Source organism: Amblyomma mixtum, chromosome 9 (genome assembly GCF_055824585.1).
Source record: "Amblyomma mixtum isolate Tamu chromosome 9, ASM5582458v1, whole genome shotgun sequence".
NCBI lineage: Eukaryota > Metazoa > Arthropoda > Arachnida > Ixodida > Ixodidae > Amblyomma > Amblyomma mixtum.
Genome location: NC_143020.1, coordinates 115,304,851 through 115,323,567, shown reverse-complemented (window position 1 = coordinate 115,323,567; position 18,717 = coordinate 115,304,851). Strand labels below are relative to the sequence as shown.

Genomic DNA, 18,717 nt, shown 5'->3' with positions numbered 1-18,717 from the left:
AGTTCTAAAAAGTTCTCTACTGTGAGCCCCACTTCATTTTGAAACTTTACTTCCCCGTATTCTTCCAGTTGTTCTCTAACAGCCGCGAACAAACCATCATGAGGCACAGAGTAGAAAAGGTCTTCTATGTCTATAGAAAATCCGGTAGTAGCAGCAAGCTTTCCTTCTTCTAAGACCTGCACTATTTCTCTTGAGCTTCGGACACGGTAGGGATCCCCTCCCGCTATTCTGTCCAAATGGCGTCGTAGAAATCCACTCACAGCTTTCTGCCACGTATCTCTTTCAGACACAATGCTTCGTAGAGGGCATGCCGGCTTGTGCGTTTTTCGTGAAAAGAAGATCTCAAGGTGTCCTGTCTTAGCATTCTTGACAGCCTTTCCTAATGTATCCAGGTTCATTCGGGCCAGTAGTTTCAGTGCCGCACGTTTTTGCTTCGCAGGGTTAAAGTTGACAGGCCTGAAGCTTTTCTTAATGGCTTGAGTAGCTTTTTCCTTGAAGTCACCGTTCATCATGACGACAAAACCGCCCTCTTTGTCGGCCTCCAGTACTTTAAGTTCGGATGCTTTCATAAACTCTGCAATCCTGCTTCCTTCAATCGGTTTCATGATTGTTAATATCTTAGAGGTAGTTCTTATCCTTATTCATAATCGTTCAACCTGTGCTATCATTCACGCTCGCATGAGTTATCAACATGCCTTTTGTAATAGCGACCTCCCTATGACTTGTTGTGCTGTGTTGTAGTGTTGTTATCACTCGTCCACCACCGCATTTGTTTTTTAGTTCACGCACCCTCATGCAGCTCAGCAGCTATAAAAGAGCGCCTGGTTTCCTTTCCTGTTATTAAAGTTGGAAGTTGCGCCTCTTTCCTGTTCTGTGTTTTTTCCTTCCTGTTTCGTCCTTTTTTGGCGTACGACATTCTTTCAAGACAATGTACCAACTAACCCGACAAAAAGTTCTACTACAGCATCTCTCTTCTACTACGGGTTCTTTACTATGTCTACAATCCAGGCAAGATGCCGCTTCTTTGTGTGTGAACCTTATCGCGGTCACAACTTGCCGTTCCCAACTTTTGACGTTCTACATGAAGCGAAGAATGGTTCCTTGGGACATCCAGCTGCTATTTGGTGCTCTTGAGCCATCATGGGGCCATACAAGGAGGGTCTGCAAGGTTCTAAAGTCGGAAGCCTGGAGACAGGTGCGATACTACTACGATTGGCTTCGCATCGTGCTGTATGAAGGAACCGACGTCTTCGTGGCCGACTCCCTGTTCAAAGGCTACAAGAAGCTTGCAGCTGAAGTCACCGAGTTCTTATGGCGGACAGCGAGGCTTTCACTTCCACCAAAAGAACGTCCAAGTAAGAGCACGAACCAGGTTACCTTTCTTAGCGACGTTGATCTTCCAAGCGATATCACGTCCTACTTGGAAAAAGGACCCAAGCACAGCTTTGAACCTCAGATGAACCGCTCAGCCTTAATTGCCATGGTTCGTAATGTAGGCAACCATATCAAGGACAAGGACAAGGATCGGGCCATTGGGGAGGGATTTGAATGCCTCAAAAAATCGGTTAGTTCGATCCCAACCAGAAAGCCGCCCATGAAAAGGATTGCAGAGTTTATGAAAGCATCCGAACTTACAGTACTGGAGGCCGACAAAGAGGGCGGTTTTGTCGTCATGACGAACGGTGACTTCAAGGAAAAAGCTACTCAAGCCATTAAGAAAAGCTTCAGGCCTGTCAACTTTAACCCTGCGAAGCAAAAACGTGCGGCACTGAAACTACTGGCCCGAATGAACCTGGATACATTAGGAAAGGCTGTCAAGAATGCTAAGACAGGACACCTTGAGATCTTCTTTTCAGGAAAAACGCACAAGCCGGCATGCCCTCTACGAAGCATTGTGTCTGAAAGAGATACGTGGCAGAAAGCTGTGAGTGGATTTCTACGACGCCATTTGGACAGAATAGCGGGAGGGGATCCCTACCGTGTCCGAAGCTCAAGAGAAATAGTGCAGGTCTTAGAAGAAGGAAAGCTTGCTGCTACTACCGGATTTTCTATAGACATAGAAGACCTTTTCTACTCTGTGCCTCATGATGGTTTGTTCGCGGCTGTTGGAGAACAACTGGAAGAATACGGGGAAGTAAAGTTTCAAAATGAAGTGGGGCTCACAGTAGAGAACTTTTTAGAACTCTTAGTGTTCTATCTTAATTCCACAGCTGTTTGTTTCGAAGAAAATTTTTTTGTGCAAAAGCAAGGAATCTGTATAGGGTCGTCAGTTGCTCCAGTTTTGTGTGAAATTTTTCTGGCTTCATTTGATCGACGACTTGAATCCAGTTTTTGCGGCACAGCTGTCTCATGCATTTTTAGATACGTTGACGATTATCTTGTTCTGCTTGATGTGCCGGCCCAGTGTGAATCAGATTCGCATATCGAAAACGTACTGACCGCATTTAACTCGAAGTCAACGTCCCTGAAGTTCACGCATGAAAAGGCAGATCATGATTGTATACAGTTCTTGGATTTACAGATTTCCTTTACCAACAACCACGTCTGTTGGATGTATCAACCTCGCTCAAAGAAGTCTCTGTTAGCCTACGATAGCGCCCACTCTAAATTAGTAAAACGAGGAATAGTTTCTCTTTGCATTAGGTCGGCCCTAGAAAATTCTTGTCCACACAAAATCAGTGAAAGCTTCCAGTATCAGATCAGAAGAGTTATGTCAGCAGGTTACCCATTGCAACTGGTCACCAGTGTGTCTGAAAGCCTCCTTCAAAAAATGAAGAAGTCGGACTACAAGCGGGAATTTGGAAACAAACCTGTGCAGGTCATACCTTACCTGCATGGGTTTTCGCACAATTTGAAAAAAGTGGCTTCCAGGCACGGAGTGCGGCTGGTTTTTTCAGCCCCCTGCAAACTGGCAAGCATATGTCCGATGGTGTCAGGAAAGCGGGTCAAAAAGGCCTGCACTGTTAAACATCAAACAGTGTTCACAAAATGTACCACTAATGTGGTATACGAGATCCCTTTGACGTGTGGCAAAGTATATGTGGGGCAAACGGGACAGTGCTTCAATGAGCGTGCTCGACAGCACAATGTGACCCTAAAAAGCAAGACAGGAAGCAATCTAGCTTTACATTGTAGCAGGTGTAAGGATTGTTTTCCGAAATTTCAAGAGACCAGGTTTCTAGCCAGGGCAAAAGAAAAAATCGAAAGAGAAGTCATTGAGGCTTTTTATATTGATCAAAGAAAAGACAACTGCGTTAGCACGCCTTCTGTTCTCCTCACCAGAAGTGAACTAGCTTTTTTGGACGGTTTCGTTTAGATGCCCTTTGCAAAGTCCGCCTGCTTCCTTCAATCGGTTTCATGATTGTTAATATCTTAGAGGTAGTTCTTATCCTTATTCATAATCGTTCAACCTGTGCTATCATTCACGCTCGCATGAGTTATCAACATGCCTTTTGTAATAGCGACCTCCCTATGACTTGTTGTGCTGTGTTGTAGTGTTGTTATCACTCGTCCACCACCGCATTTGTTTTTTAGTTCACGCACCCTCATGCAGCTCAGCAGCTATAAAAGAGCGCCTGGTTTCCTTTCCTGTTATTAAAGTTGGAAGTTGCGCCTCTTTCCTGTTCTGTGTTTTTTCCTTCCTGTTTCGTCCTTTTTTGGCGTACGACATTCTTTCAAAACGGCACTGCTACTGCGGCTATCTCTGTGGTCAAACTACCTATGCTCGGTTGCACTTGCGCATATAGACTGCGGCACTTGCCAGTAAGGATGCTCATGAGTGTGGTCTTGCCGGCGCCGTTGTGGCCCAGGAGTACCGTCACATTGTACTCGTACACCACGAAGTCCAGTCCGTTCAGGGCTGTCTTGTTGCCGTACGCCTGGTAGAAAAGATATGATACCCAACTTCCACGAGTGACACCTTTCAGCGTTAATCGTTGTTCACTGTCACTAGGACCTAGCGAAGACGTAAGAGTAGGCGCATAGTGCATTACGGGATGTCCGCGGCGCGCGCGCTGGGGTAAATAGGCACTCCAACTGCCAATGCTCCAGCTGCCACTACGCACTTGAAAGTCCTTTATAAATCTACGCTCATGCGTGTCCCCTAAGCTAAAGCTCTCTGTTGCTACGGTGAGCAGAAACGGGCTACGCGACCGTTGCTATGAGAATAATATTTTGACGCAGTTAACTACGAAGTGTGAATCAGTAGTCAAGAGCAGGGAAGTGACATTACGACATATTCCTTTTATTCTGCCTTCTAATAAATTGTTTTCCTGGAGAGGGGGGGGGGGGGATATGTTTTTTTTTATAGTGCTTCCTACATATACAAAAAAAGTGAGCATATAGAATCGGCTACGAATCATGATTCGACCGTGTATAAAGTCTGTACAAGAATAAACCACGCTTAAGGTACATATAGCGGCTGCGGATAGCATCGTATAAAACAGGGATTAAAATGGTAATATGCCCGGGCAGAAGACTGTCATGAGGGATGCTGGTACCCAAGTGATGTACCGGACGAAACCTCCGGTTTTTTGTGTTCGGTAGTAGGGTTCCTAACCAGGTGCTCAAACTCGTCAGGGCTGAAACCTTCGGGAATGGTGCCGCCTGGTCTCGGTCCACAAACTGTCTACGACGTCTACTTCACAACCCTGTGAGCTCGCTCCGGGGCAGAAGGCGGATCAGTCGATGTTATTCCCAGCAGTGGAGCTGTGAACTTGTTTCAGCTACTGCCAATGCAAAAATTCAGGGGGCACTTTGGCTCTCTAAAGTGCTGCAAGGCGAAAGCGTTTCCTGGCGCACTGTTTGTTTTTATTTATTTTTATTTTTCATATTTTGTTTTTTTATTATTATTTTTGCTCCTTTTTCTTATTTTTATTTGCATATCTTATTTTTATTTATTTTCTTATTATTTTTTATTTTTCCTTTCCTTTACTTTATTCCTTTTATTTTATTTATGAAACCCATGCATACCCTAGATGCGCCTTTATTCATGCTCCAACCTTCCGCCTTCGTGGCGGAGTGGTAGCGTCTCCGCTTCAAATGCCAAAGGCTCTGGTTCGATTCCCACCCTCGGCGCAGTTTCTTTTTAAGCAGTGACGCCGAAAGGCGGACAAATCTGCCGACGCGTCTGTAGACACCGCTGCCGACGCGTCTGTCGACACAGCTGCCGACAGCGTCTGCTAACGACAGTATGAGGCATTAAAGGCTTTCGCCTTAATATCATGACGTGATGTTGTCAGCGCGAATGGGTAGAGTTATGTTTTTAAGTTCGTGGTCGTCAGACAAACGAGAATGCTTGAATGACCCAGTGCTTCTTTCGCCGTGGTACTTGGACCTCTGTATTGCTTTTCTTTATGCATTTCATTCCCTTCTCGACAGGCGCGCACCTTGACGAGGTCCTGCGTGACGATCAACGGACGTCGGGTTGGCGGGAGCTGTTCGAAACGGCGGGGGTCCTTCTCGGCGGCACTGACGCTGGTCGTGATGTCCACCGCCGAGGGGTTCCAGTAGCTCGACTAAGGGAAATACAGGAGGCAAGAACAAATTATTTTACACTGGGCCACAACGACGCGGGACGCCATGGCGTCGAGGGCTGCGCAAAACGACGCAGCAAAATCGAACCGCTGCGAAGCACGTCATATCAGGCGAGAACAGCGAACAAGCACACCGAAAGGACAAGGACGTAGACGGGGTGGCGACAATACAAGTACTCACTAGCAACTGACAAAATTTATTAAAAGCACAAAATATACAGTTCAGCCGCAGCGGTGGCTCAGTGGTTATGGTGCTCGGCTGCTGACCCGAAAGACGAGGGTTCGATCCCGGCTACGGCGGTTGGACTTCTTTGGAGGAGAAATTCCAGAGGCCCGTGTACTGTGCGATGTCATGTTTGGTTTGGTTTATTGGGGTTTAACGTCCCAAAGCGACTGAGGCTATGAGAGACGCCGTAGTGAAGGGCAGTACACGTTAAAGAACCCCTGGTGGTCGAAATTTCCGGAGCCCTCCACTACGGCGTCTCTCATAGCCTTAGTCGCTTTGGGACGTTAAACCCCATAAACCAAACCAAACCACCAAATATACGGTTCGCCATCATTGTTGCTACTTGACGCTGAGGTTGATTACCTTGAAAGAGCATCCAACTGTGATAACAGGAAGATTCGTGCTGCTGTAACACGTATTATTGCCTGGCGCTTTTGTAACCTTGTTCTGGACTGCGCATGTAACCGTTAGTTTTTTCTATATATTTTATGCTTTTAATAAATTTTGTCAGTTGTTAGTGAGCACTTGTTTGGTTTGGTTTATTGGGGTTGAACGTCCCAAAGCAACTCAGGCTATGAGGGACGCCGTAGTGAAGGGCTCCGGAAATTTCGACCACCAGGGGTTCTTTAACGTGCACTGACATCGCACAGTGTTGTCGTCACTCCGCCTACATCCTTGTCCTTGTGGTGCCACAGCAGAGAAAGTATGAATTCGTACAAACTCGGCCACTTCTCAACCCTTTTGAAGCACACCGCCAGCCTAGTGTCCGTGTTCATCTCGGTACTCGTCAGTATTTTTGTTTGTTTCTTTAGCGGAAGCTGGTTTAAGACGTCCTCAACGGCGAATGCTAACAGTCCAGTCTACACGCATACCGCCAACATCCGGTTGTGTGCCGTCATGTGAGCAGCGTCAGGCAAGTGATCGTGCGCCAGTTTCAAACGCCGTGGTAGCCCTGGTTGTCCATATATTGTAGGTATTCAAGGCTTTGGTAAAACACAGCCAGGAGCACAGCGACAGCTTTCGCTCAGAGTAAACACTTGGCATGGTCTTCGCTCACAGTATCAATTAAGTACAAAGCAGGTGGCAGTGCTGTTTTGTTGTTGTTGTTAGCTTTACAAACAACCACCCATTTTACGCAGGGTACATTTCATTTCGGGAGAATTCGAATATCAATTGAAAATCCGGAAGTTATCGCAGGGTTTACAGGTCGAAGCAGCATTAAAGATAATACGCGTGGCCATGGCGATGCTGGTCGACCGGAGGCTCTCGGCCATTGCAAGAGCTGAAAGCACGTCTTAATCAAGAAACGTCCTCAGTGTTAGTGACAATAAGAGCTTTAAGAGAAATGCCTCCACTTTTAAAACCGGTAAACGCATCAAACAATTTCGTTGTCATGCATTACTTCCATACTGCTTTCTAAAGTAAACGGCGCACAAACACAACCGGGGGCGCTTCCAGTATTTGGTGCACAGCCACATGTGTCTGATGGACCCGCATTCCCATGGGCTCGTGTGTTTCCTTTAAAGTTCATTCCTACTGTATCTTGGGTGCCTTTCATGTTCTGTACTCGACAGTAGTTTTTCTTGGCAGTGAAGGGGAGACTTCAGGGGCGGAGGAGGATGGATGGATGGAATAAACTTTAAATGTCCAACGAAAAGGTTATCTACCCATCCCCCGACACGCAGGTCAGGGGGCGGGTGTCGCCGCCTCAGATGCAGGCTAGGAGGTCTTGGGTCCCAGCAGCCTCTTGAGCCAGTTGGACGAGCAGGAGCTAGAGCTCAGGGTCCGAGCTGCGCAGCAGGGTCTCCCAGGTGTCTCCACTGTCTATATTGTGCGTCCCCCCGGGAGAGTACGGGCATTCCCATATTATGTGGTCGAGGGTCGCTCTAGCGCCACAAAGATTACATTTATCGCTCCTGGCCTCGGGGAATATGTGTAACAGTACCTTTTGCTGGGCTAGTTGGTGTGGGCTAGTTGGTCGGGGAACATGTGGTTAGCCATAACCGGTTGCGGATACGTATACGCCAGACCCGAAATTAGACAACAGACAAGCAGCCGCGTGGAGGCGACTTAAAACTTATACGTAACCGGCGGAGGAGGAGGAGGGGGAGAAGGAAAAAGCCTTTCTTCATGTAGAACTTGGTGCTGGGATGGTTGGTCATTCACTGAGGTGGCGCTCTTAGGCAGACCGCAGAGAGGGGACGACACAACACAGCGTTCTTCTTTGTTGTGTCTCCCCCTCTCTGTGGTCTGCCTAACAGCGCTACATACAATCCTTAATTAAATACTTTCTTCGAGGTCAGCGCTAAACCCCAGTGAAAAAGTGCGCCTCTTCCGCTAAGGCCCGCTGATCATCTGCCGATACCGAGTGAAGCCAAGTCTCTAAGAAGCAGAGGGAGCGTTTGACATATAATTAGGGGTAATGGCAGTGTCACGTGAGTACAGAATGCGTCCTGTATCTGCCCTCATCACCGGACAGACTCGGGGCAGTGAGCTGGCTCACGCCATTCGAAGTTGTGAAGCACTAGTGGGGTGAGGAAAGTGTTAGCTTGAACTTTACGAATGACGTGTTCTTGTTCTGTGTTGAGTGATGGATGAGGGGGTAAAATTGTACGGTTTTTCCTGGTGTTCTTGTAGTGTTTAGCCACTATAGCTCCTTGTATGTTGCGGCGTCTTCCCCTGACGTTGCATTTGGCCAGGGGACAGAGGGCGCTTCGGTGTAAATTTCGCAAATTACCTGCGCTAGCACTTTACCTCTCACTTCGTTTTCCGTCCGAGGCTCGGTTTTAAAGCTCAAACGAAGAAGTGGACAGGACTGGCGCTGACTACCAACACATCTGCTTTATCTGGTCACGTGGGTCTTGGATGGCATTATTTATAAAAGCTGCTCGTTTCTTTGAATAAATGTGTTGGTAGTCAGCGCCAGTCCTGCCCACTTCTTCGTTTGTCCCTGTCTTTTCGCGCTGCATTCTTTAACCCAAATTATAGATTTTTCGGGGATCTTAAGTGTTGATTACGCTTAATTACACATTTTTACATCTCATTTGACACAAATCCGACGTTTTTCCGACCATTCTGTGACAATTTTCACTACGCCGTGACGACTTCCGGTGGATGTGACGTCACACCGCTCCCGTGGCTATATCGACGTCCGCTCTATTTCGACGCATTTTCTGGCCAAGACCGGCAAAATCGTACTTAAGCTACGTCTTAAGAGTATGACGCGATAGCGTTATTGGGTTATTGCCCATATACCGTATTGTGCGTTTTTATCGTGAAGACTTTAAAAAATTTTCCCGCCTCAACCGCTCGCTCGTTTGCGGTGAAACTGCGCACAGAGCTTGCTCAATACGGTAACTTTTGTATCGTAGCAAGTTTTACAACGGTACTTACTTAGTTGTGCCGTGCATGATGCGAAATCGTAGTTGTCTGCGTAGAGATCGTCGAACCAAAACCCGCAGACGCCGTTTTTTCGCTGAAGGGCGGCAGTGGCGCCATCTGTTTTCAGCAGTGAAAAGCGTCACGACAAGGCGTCGAGGTAGCCGAGGTGAGCGTTGCATGAAGCGCGTGCCTACGCTGTACGCGTGCCGTTTGAATATGCCGTTTTTTCGGCTAACTGAGCGAAAAAAATTATCAGAACAACTGATTTAACGAGGCTTTACCTTTGAGATGATATTATTTGCAAAATCGCCGCTGCGCCTTGTCGTGACGCTTTTCACTGCTGAAAACAGATGTCGCCACTGCCGCCCTTCAGCGAAAAAACGGCGTCTGCGGGTTTTGGTTCGACGATCTCTACGCAGACAACTACGATTTCGCATCATGCACGGCTCAACTAAGTAAGTACCGTTGTAAAACTTGGTACGATACAAAAGTTACCGTATTGCGCAAGCTCTGTGTGCAGTTTCACCGCAAACGAGCGAGTGGTTGAGGCGGGAAAATTTTTGAAAGTCTTTACGATAAAAACGCACAATACGGTATGCAGAATTGTTCATTCTACACTTTACATTCATAGATCCGTGGGAGTCCTCATATGACTACTGGCACAGCGGTGTATCGGTTAAGCTATGCACCGCTGCCCTGAGATGGCAGGCGCTGCCACCGGTGGGGCCGGTGAGACCCAAATTGCTCTTTCAGAGCAAACTCAAGGTCGCGGAGAGAGGCCATGGACAGACAAACATTGGCGTAATTTCAGATGCACAAACTGACCCATGAAGCTACGCTTCTTCAATTCAGATTAGGGGTTTTAGTGCTAGCGTACTTGAGCTCGTTCTCCTATGTGTTGCTTCGTTTCGGTTACCGTTGTCTTCTTTCAAGTGTAGTTTATAGCTAAGTACCGTATTTGTCAAAAGTAACCAGGCTGCATCAATTGCTCCTAGCTTGTATAGTGGAGCCCTTGTGGCTTTCCGAAAGACCGAAAGGTAGCAGAGTGGTTTCTTGGGCGAGTTGGTTTACCATATTGAAATATACCTGCGCTTAAAAGACACGGACCGAAAGGTGTTGGAAGGTAAGAAGACCCCCAGTCCTTACCTTTAACAACCATTTCAGCCTCAGGGAAGCTGTAAGGGCTCCACTGTACGATCTAGAAGCAAAACGTGCAGCCTGGTTACTTTTGACAAAGACTGTACATCAATGGGCAGAATTTTGTCCTAGAAATTAGCCTGGCGCGTTTATAAGCGTCAACATATTACTTAGTTTTTGTGCGTTGTAGAGGAAATTTATAAAATAGGAACTCTAAGAGGTGGAGCAGTAACAGAATGTTGTGAAAAGTCAAACGTTCGCTTAGTATTCGGAAATGAACATTATAGAAAGCGATAACATCTTATCTTCCTCAATAAGGGCAGTGTATGAGCAACGGGAACACGGAGTGCTCAATAGCGTCGAGCTGCTACGAAAGGAGCCATCGTGCTTCCTACGGTCAGGACCTGGGAATCCAAACTGGTAACGTGTTCTGTAGCGCGTTTGACCTGAGCATTCAAATATAATGTAATCTCCTGCTTATCTTAACTGGAGCTATCAGAGCATGTAATAGGTTTCTCTTAAACTTCACAGCTAACATTTCGTGAGCGAAACACTTGGATGAAGTCGCTGACTCAGTTTCTTTGTGACTAAACTCTCAAACTGTGCGTCTAAACACTGCGAGAATGCTACAGTGTGTAGCTGCAGGCCAGCGGTGTTTCTCCGACAATAAACGGGAAGACCGAAAAAAATATGTTTACGCATCCACCTTCAAGTCCTTGCTTCTCCTCTCACCATGAGACAGAAGAAAGGGCTCTGCGGGTTGTTCGTGCTCCAGGGCAGAACCTTGGAGAGGTACCAGGCCAGGAACATCATGACAACGTCCGATACCAGCATCACAGCCCACATTTCCAAGATGCTGACGTTGTCTCGTTCGAGCACCCTCTTGCCAACCAGGGACCATCCAGCACGTCCTGCGATGTCGGCCATTCGCAGAGCCAGATAGCGAAAACGGTTGTTACGAAAATGGAGCTATCAATATCGAGAACGCCGCTACGTGGGCACAGTAAGATAAAGCCACCGATCATATGCAAAACTGGGGCGAAAAAAATTCAGGGGTACATTGGCTCTCTAATATGCTGCAAGGCGAAAGCCTTCCCTGGCGCACTGTTTGGCATTGACTGCGAGACTGTTACCCACGGACGCCTTACGCCCCCTTTCGGAGCGGATGACAACTATTTTATTAGTTGCCGCGCGCTCCAAAAGGTGGCGTCAGGCATCCGTGGGTGACTAGGGTGCCTCGATGCCAGCGCTGGCATCGAGGCACCCTAGTGGGTGACCTCATTACTGCGAATCCGCGCAATCTGGCGTCATAACCATTTCGACCAACCCAGACCAACCGTCCCCCGCAGGGTTGCCGTTGGTGGCTACTTTACGCCAAATTGGCTGCTTTTCAACCCCGTCTGGCGATGAAAATTTCACGCTGGCTCCTTGGCTACTTTCTGGCTACTTTGAACTTCTATTTTGGCGCATTTACTAGCCATTTTTTTTGCAATTGCATATACAATAGCAAGCAAGAACAGAAAAGAACAATTATTTCCAAGCTTTGCTGTCCTCATTGCTGTCCTGGTCGCCTTGATGCGCGCGCGTCCTCGACGCATATATTCCTCCAACGAACTGGAGTCTCAAATACGCCAGGAGCAGAGAATTAGCGGTGCACTTTATCGCGCATCATGTTTGACTTTCTGGCACGCAGCGGCATCGTACAAGGACACTTGCGGCGAATGCCCTTTTCAACACCTGGCGCAAGGAGCACTGAAAGTTTTGGTTTGGTTTGGTTTATGGGGTTTAACGTCCCAAAGCGACTAAGGCTATGAGAGACGCCGTAGTGGAGGGCTCCGGAAAATTCGACCACCTGGGGTTCTTTAACGTGCACTGACATCGCACAGTACACGGGCCTCTAGAATTTCTCCTCCAAAGAAATTCAGCCGCCGCGGCCGGGATCGAACCCGCGTCTTTCGGGCCAGCAGCCGAGCACCATAGCCACTGAGCCACCGCGGCGGCTGAAATTTTGGCCCTTCCAATTTCTAATGCTGATGCAGAGCGCGTGTTCTCTACACTTGCGGCGAATGCCCTTTTCAACACCTGGCGCAAGGAGCACTGAAAATTTTGACCCTTCCAATTTCTAATGCTGATGCAGAGCGCGTGTTCTCTTGCGTGAACTTGACGAAAACAGAGATCCGTAACAAAGTGAAGCTGGATTTGCTTTGTTTTTTAAATCAAATCACGCCAGTCGATTCTGCGAATCAAATTTGGGCTACGACTCCAAGAAAAAACAGCATCATCGTTTAACGTTCCTGCTGAGGGATTGAATAGAATGTGCCAAAATTACTCCGGCAAGAACACTATCTACTCTAGATAAACTACGCGGACTGAACTTTTATTTATTTGCAACGTACCTGATACTTGAAGGCCCAGCAAGAAGCCCAAAATTCTGTGCTCTTTATTTACTCTGTGCTTTTGTGTTGATTCAAAATGATAATATATATTGTTCACTAATAAAAGTTGCTTATAATAATGGTTCTTTTCTACTTGGCTACAAATTTGGCGCCAAGATCAGGTGGCGTGGCTACTTTTGGCTACTTTTAGCTTCAGTTCTGGCTCTTTTTGAAAAATTCCCAACGGCAACCCTGGTCCCCCGTAAAGGGGGGTGAGAGAGCGGCCCAGGCGGTGTGGTCCTTATCTGTTGGACAATAAAAGTTTTCAACAACAACAACCGAAAAGCGTGACACCTCTGCTGACAGCCTTCTGGTGACAACGATGAGGCATAAAGGCTTTCGCCTTAAAACGTGAAGGACACTGAATTACCATTGACTTTGCCACCAACCAACTGTGGCAGGTCGCAGCTGGCTCTTCCGTGTGCCAACTTCCGCAGGTGACAGGATTCTTCCCGGGGCAGCCACTTCTAATCTCTCTCTCTCCTGTCCCTTATAAGAGCAGAGGGAGATTGTCTTCCCTCCACTTTCCCCCTACCAGCCGTGGAAGAAGGCAGGTTGCAGCTGGCTCTCCCATGTACAGTCTTTGTCAAAAGTTTAGAGCCCAGGGGGTTTGCTTCTAAGCCTTGTAGTGGGACTCCTGGATCATTCGTGGCTGCCCTACCCATTGTAGGAGGCAGGACCAGAAATCATCTTACTTTCATGAAATTTAGAGCGCTGGAGATGCATTACGAACCACGCAATGTGGCTCAGAAGCAAACCCCCTGGGCTCCAAACTTTTGACAAAGGCTGTACCACCCTTGTCAACTGCCAGATTGATTGTTGCAAAGCGTCACACCGCCGACGGGTGTGGGGACGTTGGGCTCTAAGACATCGCACGGCATACGTTCTCTGCATCAACAGGACATAGGACTTAGACGACAAGAGGCAGAGGTGAGAAGTTCTCTCGCTCGGAGTAGATCAGGAGACTGGTGGTATCCGAATCTGCTCCACTGTGGACGTCTGACGTTACCTCTTCCTCCTCTCATTCCTCTTTCTTTCTGCAGGGATGGTGGCGATGTTTACAGATGCGAGTCGACAGGCCCGCACTGCTTTCTATTCACTGTCCCGTAGGCACTTTCACTTACTGCTGCAGCTCGGAGCTTGTAAGCTACAAGCGCAAGGTGACGGCTTTCATTAGCGTGATGTTTTCACGCGCTCGCCAGTCACTCACACAGGCATATGTTAAGTATTGATTCTAACTCGTAGCTTCTGGCTCGCTGCGAACAACTTGTGAGACGGACTGAGGGAAAAGTTGATGTTTTTTTTTTCGATATTACCAGTATGACCGCTACCGCTGTCACTTGCTGTTATATAAAAAAACACCAAGTGGCATTGGTTGTGCTTACAGCGTTGCTCTGAAATAAAAATTAATTTTAAAATATTGACGATTACGTTACTTCCTAATGCGAAGTTTGAGCGCAGCTCATCAGCCGTTTCAGCTTTTCGATATATTGAAGCAAAGAATTCGAGCAAGACATGTAGTAGAATTGCAGACAACATATTTTTCACGCATATTTTTTCTTCAAGAAACACTCCACTAACAGTTATTGATTATCATGAAGGAAGTTTGTGGTCGGAGAAATAGATGAATATATGCTCGACTTGCTGCACCAATGCCTGGTTCTCAAAGACGAGGTCTGTACAAGTTTTTCGCGAGGTTGCCACAGACGTGGGAGGCGTTACGAGCGAGAGGAACGGGATGTTTTCCCGCATATATATAGGTAAGAAATTCCTGTTCGTCTTTATATCTACATTAAAGTCCCCACCCACCCTGCCACCCTGGCAGGTTGCAGTTAATGGAAGATCGCGAGTCCACTTACCGTTGTCAGCGCTAACGCATGCAGCCCACATCTCTGACATCACCTCACGTACCTATTTACGCGTCCACTCACCCAGAGAGCAAGTTGTGCGCACTTCCTTTCGTTAAAATGATCCGCTAAAGAGCCAAGTGTGGGCAGCATGCGCAGGTTAGAATACGTGCATATTTTCCGGGACCTTCACTGACCTTCGTAGTCTCTGGCGAGGAAGATGATCCTCAGGATGTAGGCTGTTCCAGTGTGCGGCAGCACCCCCGCCCGCAGCTTGACGGCTCTAGGTGCCAGAATGTACTGCGGTACGGTGGCCAGTGCGTGTCCCCACTCGATGAAAGCAGGGACCACCATCATGGCAAGGATTCCCACCAACTGTCCCGCCCAGCCTGGGACAGCGGGAGACAACGTCTAAGCACCGACTCACAAGGTGCTCTTCGCCACAAGTAGCGCGTCAGAAACTAAGACGTCTCGCAGCATGGTTGGCGCGGAGCAAAGCGAGATCCACCAACAGCTGTTAGCGGGGGTGAAAAGTTGCGAGGACACTTTGGCAACTAAAATGTTCAGACGCGAAAGCCGAGGACACTATGTCGTGACGACTTCCGGTGGATGTGACGTCGCACCGTTCCTGTGGTCATATCGATACCCAAATATACATCTTTCGGAGATCTTAAGTGTTCATTACGCTTAATTACACATTTCTCCATCTAATTTGGCACAAATCCGACGTCTTTCCGACCATACTTTCACAATTTTCGTTATGCCATGACGACTTCCGGTGGATGTGACGTCACATCGTTCCCGTGGCTATATCGACGTCCGCGCTATTTCGACGCAATTTCGACAATTTAGCCTATAATTAATTAACTAATTAATCCACGGTGATCAAACTTTTTTCTCCTCTATCTGAAGCAACCGTTTTCTTCTATCTATTTTAGTTCCTGAGTTAAACGCGTGCGACACGCTTTGTTAACAGACGACAGTGTAAGCCATTAAAGGCTCTCGCCTTAATATATGTCGTTTATTTGTTATCAACGCGATAGCGTTAAGGCTCCCCTGCTGCAAAAAAAAAAGAAAATCTGCGTCTTGTGGGCGATAAATCGTCGGAGAAATGACTTAGGTGGGCCACCTAGGCCACGTGACCTTGTGTCTCCTCTCATGGAGGAAGGAAAGAACTAAGGAGAGGCCCTGACGTCACTTTTTGTGAAGCCGCCCCGCAACCGGAAGTTGGCTCGGCTCTCCTCACTATCTGCCTTCTCCACCGAGCTACGGGGCGGGGATCGCGCGCGGCTCGCAAGCGCTTCGTAAAATAAAGGTATAAAAAAAACCGCGCCGCTCGCCGCTACACTCCTACACCTCCCTCCCCGTAAACACGCACCTAGACGCAGACCGGCGCACAGGTGCGGTGAACCTTTTCCGACGCCAGGCGAAGAAAGACGACATTGCGCGCCGCTCACCATCCTCCTCGGGCTACCGTACACACGCCGTGTGGCCTTCGAAACGCAGCTCAGCATCGCCGAGAGCGACTTCATGTTTCTGTGCTGTTTGGTGAGGTGCGAAAGTTCGCTGATTAAAACAATCAACGCTTTTTCGCGTGTCGAAGCGCGGTTCCGGAGGGCCACCTTTTCGCGATATTCATTTCAATGCATCGATCGCCCCGCGTAACGACACCAAGTTTGACGAACAAAATATCAAATGAGCGGTTATTTGCCGCATTTAAAAGCAATCCTAGATGCGTGCGTAACGTCAGGCATGTAGATTTTAACACGCAAGGCCGAACACACCGTGCCGAAAGCCCGTCCACCGCCACCGAGAAACACTCGGGCCCCTAGCAACAACGACGCCGTACGCCGTTGCTAGTGGCCCGAGTTTTCTTAGCAACAACGACAACGTTGCTAGTGGCCCAACTTTTTAAGCCTAAATTTTGACGTCACTTCCGCCACATTCTTGCCAATGCATTGGGAATGCGAAGGGCCTCTCCTTAGTTTTCCTTCCTCCGTGGGCTCCTCTACAGCCTGTCCACCGTATTGTGAGTGAACTGATCCCCGTGGCAGGTAGCAGCTAAACTAATGATTGGTCGCGTTAATGATTGTACTACCAGGGATGTATGAATGTAAAGTTGAGAATGACCAATCCCGCATCTCTGCGCATAAACCCATTAAAGCTGTGGCTTCACGCCCTTAAGGCGGAACTGAAGTTTTCCTGAAATTTTCAGAGCGAAAGCTCTACTTCACGACCAAAGCTCCAAAAGCCGGGCCATCGCTGAAGCCTTGACCTTGACCTTGAATAAATAAATAAAATAAATATCGCTGCGACTGGGACGCGAAGTCGCGGCGGAGCGAACAGATCAGCTTCACTGGCCACTGCAGCTGGAGAGCACTATGCTATCGCCGCAGCCGACCACGTCTCCTGTTAAACTGCAGCAAACTATCACGCGCTGTGCACGAACAGATGAGATCAGCTTAGCATCGAACAGACATTGACCCGAGTCTTTGTCGCCATATGTGTCGACGACCCAGCAAAGCAAAACAATGAGCCAATCAGACTAAACACATGCTTTCGCACATCTACTCGGTTTGGCTACGTTAAAACCCTATCATTATTTGTCTCCTCTGTTAGAGTGTTCGTGACGTCACTACCTGTAACGTCATGGGTGATGCCACTGTATGCTTCCCAGTCAGCGTGGAGCGGTATTGCGACGCCAGAGACGCCGTAAAATCTGCTAACTAGTCGTTGTAGAAGGAAACACTTTGTTCTCTATGCAAAAGCATGGAGGACACCGAATTACAAATAGCTGGCACAATGCGATAGCGTAAGAACCTCATTGTGAGCTGCCATGCACGACCCCACATGCCATACTTGTGGACAGGGGTATATTTCTCTCTCTCCACTCTGAACATTCCAGCAGGTCGCAGCTGGCTCTTCCGTCTACCAACCTTGACAGGTGGCAAAGTGTAACGCCGTAGGTGGGTGTGGACACATTCGGCTCTTAAAGTATGGTTCACATGCAAGCGAATGAGCGATTGAGCGGCGCGTCGCAGCGAAAGTTTCCTACTTGTTGGAACCTCGCCGCTCACCGCTGCGACGGCTCAAAAAGAGGTTTTTGCGATGCGGCGCCAGGATTCGCTAGCGTTTTCGGTCGCATGTGAAAAAGGCTTTATATGCTACCGCATAAAATGATTGCCGGCGGAAGCCAGAGTTGTACTAACTACGTTTCAGCTCGGATCGATAATCGTCATAAAGTTGGTGTTCTTTCATGCCAATCAAACCACTTTTACAACTCATTCATCCCCAGCACATCGGCACAATGGAATCACCTTCGGTCGTCGAAATAAGTGACCATTCTGTGTTTAAATAGGCTTTAACGAACTTGATGGTAACACAGTACATGTAATTTTTGCGCCCTGCCATTTATTCTTTTCAGCTTATGTGGTAGTTAAACAGACCTGGTGTTTTTTTTTTCCCCTTCACAAATTCTGTTTAAGGTCATGACAGAATGTGTGCACCAGTGTTTTCCTGCCATTTTCAACAACTTCCTCGTGTTTTTTTTTTGTTTGCGTGGTATGCTTACTTTTATTCTTTGCTCATAATTTCGTGTTAAATGACTGTTAATTTGTTTCATTGTATTTGCTGTAACCTACTGATTTGCGCGAGCCATATTTTTGTTCACATTTTGTGTTACTTGTGACTGCTGTTCTTTTGTCATTTTGTCTATTGTACCCCACTCCCCTCTGTAATGCCCTCGGGCCCTGAGGGTACTGAAATAAATAAATAAATAAATAAATAAATAAATAAATAAATAAATAAATAAATAAATAAATAAAACTTGCCAGTGATGTGGATGGATGGATGGATAGGAGTGCCCCCTTTGAAACGGGGCGGTGGCAATTGCCACCATGCTCAGCTTTTCTTTCTTTATTTTTTTTCATCTGTGTTGTCAATTCTCATTAGAATTCGCCATCTTCTTTACCAACGGTTTCCTACACTTCTAACCTTATGTCACATCTCTGCTTTTCAGCCGTCAATCCTCCAATCGCTTTTTGCTAACTTCCACTGCAGATTTATTTACATGACCATTGTTATCTTTAAATCCTAGGGCCTCCGGAAGAGTGACTGTGCCTGCATCGACATCCGGATGGATACCATCACATTTGATT

General features: G+C 47.5%; 1 protein-coding gene across 1 annotated transcript in view; it reads right to left on the bottom strand.

Annotated features, from left to right (window-relative positions):
* LOC149330863 (phospholipid-transporting ATPase ABCA3-like) overlaps positions 1-11,205 on the bottom strand; it is a 70,888-nt gene extending 59,683 nt beyond the window's left edge. The window contains exons 1-3 of the mRNA XM_089559505.1: positions 11,011-11,205; positions 5,388-5,516; positions 3,761-3,878 (exon numbers count right to left, since the gene is read on the bottom strand). Of these exons, the coding sequence (XP_089415631.1) occupies positions 3,761-3,878; positions 5,388-5,516; positions 11,011-11,205 (442 nt within the window). The remainder of the gene's footprint in view (positions 1-3,760; positions 3,879-5,387; positions 5,517-11,010) is intronic.
* Positions 11,206-18,717: the final 7,512 nt, after the last annotated feature.